This window comes from Crocodylus siamensis, chromosome 1 (assembly GCF_052110815.1).
Source record: "Crocodylus siamensis isolate JL-2025a chromosome 1, ASM5211081v1, whole genome shotgun sequence".
Taxonomy (NCBI): Eukaryota; Metazoa; Chordata; order Crocodylia; family Crocodylidae; genus Crocodylus; species Crocodylus siamensis.
Genome location: NC_143395.1, coordinates 95,489,072 through 95,500,600, shown reverse-complemented (window position 1 = coordinate 95,500,600; position 11,529 = coordinate 95,489,072). Strand labels below are relative to the sequence as shown.

General features: G+C 42.7%; 1 protein-coding gene across 1 annotated transcript in view; it reads left to right on the top strand.

The window, feature by feature from the left end:
* Positions 1 to 6,858: 6,858 nt before the first annotated feature.
* The window catches only part of TRAPPC3L (trafficking protein particle complex subunit 3L), a 29,691-nt gene continuing 25,020 nt past the window's right edge, over positions 6,859 to 11,529 (top strand). Inside the window, exons 1-2 of the mRNA XM_090031891.1 lie at positions 6,859 to 6,916; positions 10,557 to 10,657. Coding sequence (XP_089888017.1) covers positions 6,859 to 6,916; positions 10,557 to 10,657 — 159 coding nt within the window. The remainder of the gene's footprint in view (positions 6,917 to 10,556; positions 10,658 to 11,529) is intronic.

Sequence of the window (11,529 nt, the reverse complement as noted above, 5' to 3'; positions counted from 1 at the left end):
ATCGGACCTAGACAGGTTACAGGGGTGGGCGGATGAGAATAGGATGGGTTTCAACACTGAAAAGTGCAAGGTGCTGCACCTGGGGAGGAACAATCAGCACCATACCTACAGGCTGGGGAACTCCCTTCTCATCAGTAGAGAGGCAGAAAAGGATCTTGGAGTTATCATTGATGCCAAGATGAACATTGGCCGGCAGTGTGGAGATGCAGTCAGGAAGGCCAACTGCACCTTGTCATGCATCCACAGATGCATCTCAAGCAGGTCAAAGGAGGTGATACTTCCCCTCTATGCAACATTGGTCAGGTCGCAGCTGGAGTACTGTGTCCAGTTCTGGGCACTGCACTTCAAGAAGGATGTAGACAACATGGAGAGGGTCCAGAAGAGGCCCACTCGCATGATCAGGGGGCAGCAGGGCAGGCCCTACGAGGAGAGGCTACAGGACCTGAACCTGTTCAGCCTCCACAAGAGAAGGCTGAGGGGGGATCTAGTGGCCTATTACAAACTAATCAGAGAGGACCAGCAGGCATTGGGGGAGTCCCTGTTTCCCTGAGTACTACCAGGAGTGACTAGGAATAACAGTCACAAGCTGAGAGTAAATTTAGGGTAGATATCAGGAGGCGCTACTTCACTGTTAGGGCAGCTAGGATCTGGAACCAGCTTCCAAGAGAAGCGGTGCTGGCTCCTACCCTGGGGGTCTTTAAGAGGAGGCTAGATGTACACCTTGCTAGAGTCGTTTGACCCCAGTACTCTTTCCTGCCATGGCAGGGGGTCAAACTCGATGATCTGCTCAGGTCCCTTCTGACCCTAGAAACTATGAAACTATGAGTTAGACCCCGCTAACCACTTTTGAAAATGCAATAAAAGTCTACTTGAAGATAGGCACTACACAGTCTAATTTCTGTGAAATGTTAGGAGTGAAATGTTATCTGAGGCATCTAGCTTCCATATAGAGTCCATGGGAATAACTGGATGTTTCACAATGAGATCCAAAACAGAAAGCACACTAAGGTCAGCAGTTTCAGGATATGATGCCTAGAACAAGGCTAGAGACAAAGAGAACTTTTCCTCTGCTCTTGCTGTACTTGTGCCATTATGCAGACAAGTATTCAAGATTAATCGAGATGTGGAGGGTTGAGAGAGTACGCTCCATTTTTGGTGTGTAACCTCTGTGGCCTAGTAGTTAGGGCCTGGGAGTGAGCCTATACTAAATTGACGGAGTGGGTTAAATCCACCTCTGTTGGAGTAGGAAAGCACCCACCTCTATGTTGACAAGCCTTAGGATGAAGTTGAATGTGGCACTTTGCAGGTGTTCCAGTTGCACTGTTGTGCTCTGCCCAGGGGTTCTGTTAGGAAATGGAGGATGTAAATTATACTGCTAGTGTTAAGGGAAGACCATCAGCAGAAGCTGTGTAGAAGATGCATTCAACCAGTTCATCCTGTGGGAGTCTTGGGCAGAGTTGCCCTTTCTAAGAGCTGTACAGCTGGCATTGAGGTTTCAGAGAAACCATAGTTTACACGACTTGCACTCCTGACTCTCCTCTCTGCTTAGACATTCTGTACCAGCAGAAGCTACCATAGTCTGCATCTCCTTACCTTTAACATGCAAAAGAATAAAAATGAATGAATGATTGCCTTGTTCATCCAAGTCTTGTATTTGTGTGTTTATTCTTTGCCGTGTTGACCTTTGTTTATTTCCACAAGCAAAAAACCTGGCAAGAACAACAAAATGACTCTGTTTTCTCTTAAATCATAAGAACTCCAAATTTCCTGCTATTACTTGGCCTGATTTCACCCGGTGACGTTCTTCTGTTTGTAACATCTTTGATTCCATCTGTAAGAATAGATTGCAACGCCTATTTAGGTGGCTGTGCTCAGACGCAGATTTGTTGCCAGTAAGATTTCTCCTGAAAGGTTTAATGCACGTAGAGAATAGGAGGGGCATTAGCAGCATCACAGAGAACAGTAAACAGATCTAATGCAAAGGAGAGAACAGAGAAGAAGAGACAACTTTAGGGAGAATGAAGAAAGAAATACAGTGAATGATGCTGAAAGCAAAAAAGATATAAACTGATGATCAGACGCTTTATCATTGTTCAAGCAATATGTCGCAGCCAGGGAACAGAAGACAAGACAATCACAAAATAGTAAGGCTTATTTTAATATGTAGCTAATATTGTTCCTGGGGTTATAACTAGTTTAGTTTAGTATTTTACTGATGTGTTGTATTGTTTTCTATAGTTGTAGTTTTTCAGTATGAAAACAAAATTTGGTGAGAACCAAATTTCAGTAAAACAATATACCTGGGAATGAATGTTTCACCAATGGGACTTCTATGGCTTCAATGCAAATATTAGCCCTCTTAAAATGTGCTAATGCTGTGACTTAAATGTTTGCTTGTCTTCTTCTCTTTTTTAAGTTGCTTACCAAATGTGCTTCACATTGTTTGCTAAAGAAACATTTTTTTTTCTATAATATGAGCTAGTTTTTGTGCAGTCCTGGTTTAGAACACGAATCCTCAAGGTGAGACTCTGCCCTCATTTCAGGGAAGACAAAACAATTTTGGCTATGAATTTAGTTATTCTTTGGGACATATGGTTTTGGTCAGACTGATATATTAGAGACCAGCTGAGAAGCCAACCATACTTCCTTGATGGTGGACTGTACCCTCCTGGGGATATAGCGAATAGGTCAGCAGAGACCAACTCTCCTTCCTAGTTCTAAGGAAAAATCTTAAATTGCTACTTCCATAGGCTGAAATGGGAAAAGCCCCATTTTTTCTGTCCCCTGGAACTTCTCAGGATAGCCTATGGTCTTTTGAGCCAGAGTGTTTTCTCATTTAAAACAATTTAAAACTCTTATACACATCATTGAGACACCAGTGGGACCAAGACTTGTCCTGTGCAGAGAAGCAGTTGATCAAGTAATGTATGATATCTAGTGGGAGTTCTATGGGCCAAAATGGCAAATGCCTACTGTTTATTCTACTCTTCACCATTTTGATGAAGTTATTACTCATACTGAAGTTCCAATCTCCATTTTAAATGCCTGTCTTGTGAAATTATCCCTAAAGTATTCCTTAAACTGCATGATCATAAAAAATATATTCTGTTCTATTAAAGGTCAGGAAAACCAAGATAATCAATTATTCAGTAGTTCTCTGACTGTGGAATATAAGGAATTAAACATCTAAATATCAGAAACTTGCTCTAATACTCCAACCTTTAACTCAGGAGCTTGTCAGTCAATGGTTCCTTATACAAGGATGTTTATTCTTAGATCACATCCTTGAACAACTTTTTTCCAGAAATACAGATTAAATATTTAATTATTCTGTGAGAAACTGAAATCAAACTGTCTGCTTTCTTATGGATGTTTTTGATATGATGCAGCTCTTCCCAGTACTTAACTGTCCACAGTTTTGCTCAGTGAGCACTAGGCAGCATAATGACTTGGGATGCTTGTCTTTTACTACTCAAAAAAAACCCCTCTGGTCATCAGTGAACTTGAGTTTTTCAAACTTGATCTAGTACATCATCAAAAAGTCTGAATAGCAAAACCAGCAGCCAGTTTGATCTGTCCCACTTGTAGCCACTGCTTAAAACTGAAAGAAAGTTGTTTCAAAAGAGTGGTACTGCTTGGAACTTCATGTTGTTTAGAACAGAGATCCTGAACCCTTTAGCTTATCTATGATCCCTCTCTATGTGAATAATAAAGAAAATAATGAGTGAATCAAATCCCCAAATAAAGGAATCTTGGATCAAGAGACTGATTCTGCAAATTAAGTCCATACAGGTTGGCTGTCATACCCATTAAAATCAATGTACTCCTTTACAATCTATGTACTCAGGGATTCCCCTTGCACAGAACTCCATGCTGGATCAGGCTTTTGTGTTAATAAGAAGTTGGTAAATTTACTCTGCTGCTTACTGCTGCTGCAGTACTTAACTCTTCATGCATAACATGACCCTTGCAAGGCAGGGTAGGACAGTGGGGTGGACACTGGGGTGCGAATCAGGAAAGCTGGCTTTTAAGTCCTGGCTCAGCCACTGGCATGCTCTGTGAGCTTGAGCAAGTTTCTCTTTTGCCTATTTAGAGTGCAAGCTTGTTGAGGTAGCCAGGAGTATGTAATTATTTTGGGCAGAGGGCCACTTACTGAGTTTTGGCAAGCTATTAAGGGGCGCATGACAGGCAGCCAGGAGCAGATAAATATTACTGTTCTAAATTTTTTTTAGGAGCCCCGCAGGCCAGATAGAATGGCCTGGTGGGCCGCATCTGGCCCATGGGCTGCATTTGCCTACTGCTGTATCAGAGTGTCTATTGTCTTGGGAGCGGCTGGGCACTGTCAAGTGAGACAGGTTTGTTTGTGTCTTCATGTTGACCCTAAAACTAGGACCCTTGGATCTTGGGTCAGTCTTGGTAACCCAAGGGTTTGAATAGTCAAATCCCTTTCCAGTAGCAAGGGAAAGGAAATAAGCAGGGAAGTCTTTCATATAAGCCAGTTGTCAAGGTAGCAATGATGTATTTGGAGAGAGAACAGGAGAGGGTTACTGGAATGGCCAACAATGAAACAACAGTTGTGGTCTACACTTGGGTTTGGGACAGAAATTGCACATAAATTGATAGAAGTGATCAGAAAGTGGTTCAAATCTGTAACACAACAAAGTTCAATGCACACAAACTGCTTTCAAAATGGCTGAAACCGGTTTAGGATAAACCTGGAGGGATGTAGTATCAGACTTAACCATTTTAGTTTAAATTGATTTATTGAACTTCTGTTCCAGATCCCCATCCAGATACAAGTTAACTCTCAGTCCCCCAGTAGCCCAGGATGCTTTGCACCTCCTCTGCAAACCTCCCCTCACAGGGTGGCTGGGCTAGCTTTGGCCCAAGCTGTCTGCTCCAGCTGAGAAGGAAGGTGTGCTCTAGCACCCTCTGGCTTCTGACCTGGGCCACTGCAGGCATGTGGCTGCATTTCCAAAATCAAAAGTGAATGTTTGTTCACTTGTTTTTCAGTTCAATCTATGCAGCTTAGACTAACCTGTGAAGATGGAGTCAATTCAGCCATGGTATTTTTTACTGTCTGTACTTAGCCTTGGTGTTTTTTTGCTTGACTGAAGCCAGAAGATAACTTCTTGTATATGACATATGGAATGATAGGTGTGCTGGAAGATAATATCTTTGAACTGTAAAGACAAGTACGGACACTTTGGAACACAGAGAGACTGAGAGCTTAGAGATCCTGTCTCTGAACTGAAGGCCCTACCATTAGGCTACAAAGTCCATCTCCCTCTTATCTTTGACCTGTTTATGAATTTTACATTATACAGACATTTGATAACTATCATGGGGAGTGGGGACCTCACTAAGCCAGAGTCACACAGCCTCTTGCTTGTTCTCCTTCTAAGCCCTGAACTGCTTCACTGTCCAATGGCCCAGCTTCAACCAGAAAAGTGAAGGATGCCCTCAACTGTAGTCAGCTGAGGATGCAACAATTTCGTTATTATCCTGAAGTAGGAGATGTGAATTAAAACACTGTAGGCTGAGGTGAGGTGGGGTCAAAAACTTCAGTTTCCTGCTTCTTGGGAAAGTGTCTGAACCACAACGCTTTGGGACTCGCTATTAAGTAAGCTAGCTGGGTGCATGGGATCCTAAATGAGCACTTTTACACTTCATAAGTTGAAGCAGGGAGGACTACTACCTGATGAAGGCATAATGCTATAATGGGAGAGGTTTGGGAGTAGAAAGATGCATGTCCTCCCTGCCTGCTGTCAACATTAAGGATGGAAAGGTGGATGTGTTCAATAATTTGTTTTTGCTCTGTATTTGGAATAATTCGAGTGATGTATAATTATATTATATGCTGATAATAAAATACTTTCCTGATCAAGAGCAACTCAGGATGCAGGCAAACAGCATGCAGAAATGGATTGTCCTTTGAAAGTCATTAGGCTGTTTCCTTCCTGTTTCCAAATGAGGTCACTCTAGGCACCTCTGCCAAGGATTAGATAGGATTGGGTACGGAAAGCTTTGACACAAAAGGAAATGAATTTCTAAATATTAAAATATCAACATTTTTAAATATTAAAAAAATAAAATTTTCTAACTAAAAAGTGTTCCCTCCAGCACTAGAGACACCTATATTAGACCTCACCTCAACAGGTAAAGAGGAAATAATCACAGGATTACAGTAATAGCTTAGGTACAAGTAAGTATCACTTGCTTGCATTTGTTATGTACTACCATGATAAAGTCTAAAGCAATAATATATATACCTGGTGCCTTAAAAGACCCTTTTACAAATCTGAAATGAGTCATATTGATTGCAAGAGAGGTTTTAAACAAAAATATATGAGTGATATTTAGGAACTGTTTAAGAACATTTTAATAGATGCTCAAAAAGTCACAGTCCCACAACTGAGGAAGAAGGCCACACTGCTGAAAAGAACAATGCAGTTTAGAAGGGAAATATAAGCTATCAAAAACAAAATACAGTAAAAGCTCTGTTATCCGGCATCCCCCGGGAATGGGGGATGCTGGCTAACAAAATATGCCGGTTAATTGAGTGGCCCAGGCTGCCACTTCTCCTGCCACATCTGGGGTACCTTCCCCCCACCTTTGGCATCACCACCCCACCCACAGCATTGCCGCTGCTCCTGCAGGCCTCATGGGACAGAGAGGTGGCCCCGCAAAGGCCACACAGCCTGTTATGCCCCCAACCTGTGGGGGCTCGGCAGCACAGGCTGCTTTGCTCCAGGCAATGGGGGCTCGGACAAACCAGAAGTGCCACAGTGGGCACTACCAGTTTCACTTCACCTTACGAGCCAGCATGCCAGTTAGTAGAGCATGCCAACTTGTAAGATGCCGGCTAACAGAACTGTTACTGTATATGAAATAGAATGGAAGTTGATAGTGATGGGTATAATTCAGAAGTAATTGTAGATGAACTGATAAGAGAAGCAAAAGAACATGAAGAACTATCTAAATCAAGCAGAATTAAAGATAAGGAAAATTTTAAAATATATTTGAGACAAAAAGAATATAAAAATGAGAATTAAGTGGTACAGCTGTCAACATTAAGGATGGAAAGGTGGATGTGTTCAATAATTTGTTTTTGCTCTGTATTTGGAATAATTCGAGTGATGTATAATTATATTATATGCTGATAATAAAATACTTTCCTGATCAAGAGCAACTCAGAAAGATGTTAAACAGCAGGTACTAAAGCTAGATATTTTAAATCTGTAGCTAAATAAATAAAGATTTAGCAAGATTGGGCAGAAAATTGAAGCTTAAAAAGCTCAAATGTGCTAAATAAAGCTCCACCTTGGAACAGTAATAATCAACCACACAAACAATTTACCTAGAGCTGTGGTGGTTTCTTCATCGCTGAAAATAATTTAATCAGGGTAGCATATTTTTCAAAAAGATAAGTTGTAGTTAAAGCAGCACTGTCCCTGATTCAGTTGGGCCAAAATCTGATTCTGAAGTTTCAATGCTGATTCAGAGGATCAGTGATTTGGAAACAGACACAGCTTTAAAAGTTTTTTCTACATACCTTGAGGTACCAGGCGCAGCTTGTGATTGTTGTGATGCTGGGGTGCATGAAGTGTCCATGTGCTTGGCAGTGAACCCAGAAGTACTTCCAGTCCACTTCTGGGTCTGCCAGAGAGCCCGTGCTCCTGTGGGACACTCCATGCACCCCAGCATCACAGCATTCACGAGCCACCTGCTACCTAGAGGTATGCAGAAAAAACATTTAAAGCTGTATCTATGTCCAAATCTCCGAATCTCTCCAAATCAATTCAGAGGGTTTCAATTTGATTTGGAGAGATTAAAGGGTCCTCTGATTTGATTCAGATTTGGGGATTCAGCCACCAAATTGGGCTGAATCTCTGCCGAATCAAATCAGGGACCAAAGCTTCGTACAGCCCTAGTAATCAGGTCTGTTAGCTGATCTCTCATTTCCGTATACTGCTGTTAACAAGGATGTTATCTCTGGAGAGACAAATCTACAGTTTGAGAACTGAAACTAAGCATCACAGAGCTGCTTAATGAGATAGTTTCATAGTTTCATTGTTGGTAGGGTCGGAAGGGACCTGAGCAGATCATCAAGTCCGACCCCCTGCCATGGCAGGAAAGAGTACTGGGGTCAGACAACCCCGGCTAGGTGATTATCCAGCCTCCTTTTGAAGATCCCCAGCGTAGGAGCCACCACCACTTCCCTTGGAAGTTGGTTCCAGATCCTAGCCACCCTTACTGTGAAGTAGTGCCTCCTGATGTCTAGCCTAAAAGTATTCTTGATCAGTTTATGACTGTTATTCCTAGTTACTTTGAGTAGTGCTCGGAGGAACAGGGCCTCTCCCATTCCCTGCTGGATCTTCTAGGCTGAGCACTGAGTCCCACTGAGTAGAGTGGTTTTCTTTAATCTTTAATAACCTATAGAAGAGCTTCTGGGAACCCCATAAGATTGGGCCCCTAATATAGTCCATAGCCGGTTGTGACCTATTTATAAAACTTTTGTAAAAACATTACATGAATGTAGCATCTCAAATAGGACTTAATTAGAGGTTATAATCCCTATTCCATTATGATATCTTTGAGCTTTAACATATCTTAAATTAAAACTATTTTTATATAAGTATATATTTTTTTAAAAGCATCCCAACCAAAAAAAATTATTGAAAAATACAATTACATAAAAAAATCTGATTTTTGTCCATCCTTAATCCTTACTTTACTGACTAAATGGAAAACTTGCACAACTGGGCTTTATATTTCCAGTAGTTCATGCACTTGTCCCAGTGTTTGGTCCAAATGGGCTATTGTTTAGGATGATGTTCTTCCCAAGAACATAGGTGTTCTTGGAAAGCGGACAACATTTACTATACCTTTCCTCCAGACTGGAATGCAATCTAAGAAGTCCAAATCAGTGCCCTTAGCAAAGGGATCCTTATAGAGGTGGATCCACGGGCCTGTTTCTCTGCCTGGTATGTTGGTTTGTACTACAAGAAACTGCTAGAATCTTGTTCAATCCCCTCCATCCTGATCATACAGGGGGCAGCTCTATCATGTCTACTGATGCCAGGCACCTCAAGCACTTGCCTCTTTTTAAAGTCAGTGACTAATGTTGTCTTAAAAGTTCCACACCATAACAGAATTCTAGAAAGTAGTTTTGGAAAGGGACCTTAGGAGATCATTTGGGATGGTTACTGCTTACACAAGTTACATTTTTTGCACAATAGGGCCCCTGAAAGCCCTTTACAGCTATGCCATGCTGTGGCACATGTGCAGAGCTACAGAGTGCTCTTAACATAGCTGATTGCATGACAAATTAACCCACCTCAAATTAGGCCCTTCACTTTAGAACTTCTTGGGGAGCTTATGTTCTCTAGGGTTAATTTTGTGTGTGTTGGGGGCTGGGCTGATGCAGCTCCATCTCTTTCCTATGGCTGTTAGCAGGGAAAGAGAAGTGAGCAGCATTGAACTTTGCCTGGCCTGAGCTAGTAAGAGAGGAGTGGATTGGAATTGCACCCCCCCCAACTCATGAGCCCAGACCACTGGGGGGGATTCTGAGCTAGGGGGGCTCTGATCCACACCCCACCTCCAGCTCAGGTCAGGCAAAGGCCAGCCAGGATCTCAGTGCTGCTTGCTTCTCTCTCTTCCTTCTTCCCCTCCCTCCCTGCTGACAGCCCTGGAGCTGGGACAGAGAGGGTGGGGTTGGGGAGAGGGACAATTCAGCTACCTCCTCAGAGGCTGCTGGAGTGTCCCCATCTTCTTGCCAGGAGGGCCAGTGCAGGCAGGCTTGATTCCCTCTACCCCGCAACCCAACAGTTGGGGGGAGCGGGGGAATAGTGTCTAACTCATGGTGCTTTTAGTAAAGCAACATGAGTTACAGTGGGGGCCCGAATGTCTGTCTGCACCCCTAATTCAATCTTCTACTTAATGCAAGATCATTCCTATCTAAACTAACCTCAATAAGTTTTTATCTAATTGATCCTTATAAACTTAAGGAACAACCCTTATAAACAACTTCCAGCCATAATGCCTGAAACATCCAAAAAATTCCTTTAACTTGCCACAGGTAAAGCAAGATATGAGAGTCCTGTTGCTACAAGGGCAGGAAGTCATTTGTTAAAATACACTCAAGAGATCCAAGAAAGATAATCACATTTTCTTAAAATGAATTAGACTAATATTAATAAACATATGATAAAGATGAGGAAAACCTAAAAATCAGACTAGGAAAAAATGGTGCTACATTACTTTTGAGATATACTATTGAGAATACTTTAGAATGTGACTTTACCCGTACAGAAAAAAAAGAATAATTATTCTTATTTATAGTGGCAGTACTTAGTAACCCTAGGTTCACAGAGGTTTCATTGTTCTCAGTGCTGAGGCTCAGTCCTGCTACTGTAATTTAACTTTCTCTTGTAATTGCCTCTACTCCCCATTTAATAATATTTTGCTTCTTTCATTTAGCTCTTCATCAAATGCAACTTAAAGAATTTGTGTGAATCCTTGTCATTTTTTCATTGCTTCTCTTTATGTTGTAGGATTGGCAATTGCCCACCATTTCATCCTCTGCATCAGCTCATCATATGGTATGCAGCAAGTCTATGCTTCTGCATTTCCTGGGGTTTATCTGGATGTCTCAGTAATTCATATGCAAGCTGTTTCAGAAATACACATTTTCATTAAAAAAAAACCCCAAAAAAACACTCAGTGGAAACTTTCCTCCAGAGCAAAATATTTTTTTCTTCTAACAGATGTTTTAAAATATTACATTTGTCACAATGTCCTCTATCAACTCACCATTTTTGTATAGGGTCAGCTTGTGCCTTTTGTCCTACTAAGTTAAGCAGGAGAACTTTTCTTGCTCACCTGTGGATTGCAAACAGGTGCTCATTTTTAGTGGTGAAAATTTCTGAGAAGAGAAGGGAGCTTGGGTGACTGGTGCCACCTTAGTTGGGGGGGCACATGCCCCCCCTACGACTAGTCTCACTGGTCCCCTATGGCCAATCTCACTGTCCGGGGGAGGAGGGGCGGAGTCCCTCTGCAGCCAATCTTGCTGCCGGGGTGGGGCGGTTCCCGCAGCAGATCTCAATGCCTGGAGAGAGTTATGCCATGGACGATTGCTGTGACTGATCTCTGCAGCCACTTCCGGGAGTGGCTGTGGCCACTTCTGGGAGCAGCTGCAGTGATCGGCCAGTGCATGCAGGGTGGGGCACCAGTGCCCCCATCTCCCTCCCTGCCCATTGCCTAAGTGGCGAGCGTGGCCAATCGGGGTGCACCAGCACTCTCAGGGGGTGCATGTGCACCCCCATGCATCCCCTACATGTCGCCACTGGGAGGGAGTACTACAAGTGCTCATTCAGCCTGCTATCACCCACTCTCTCTTACTGATGGACTCCTTCCCAAGGTCAGGGTGATCCTGCTCTAGGGAAAGTGTGGGGAGCGGTGGCTGCTCTACTTCTCCTATTCCCACAGCTTTCAGAGGTTCAGGAATTAATGCTGCCACTGCTCACC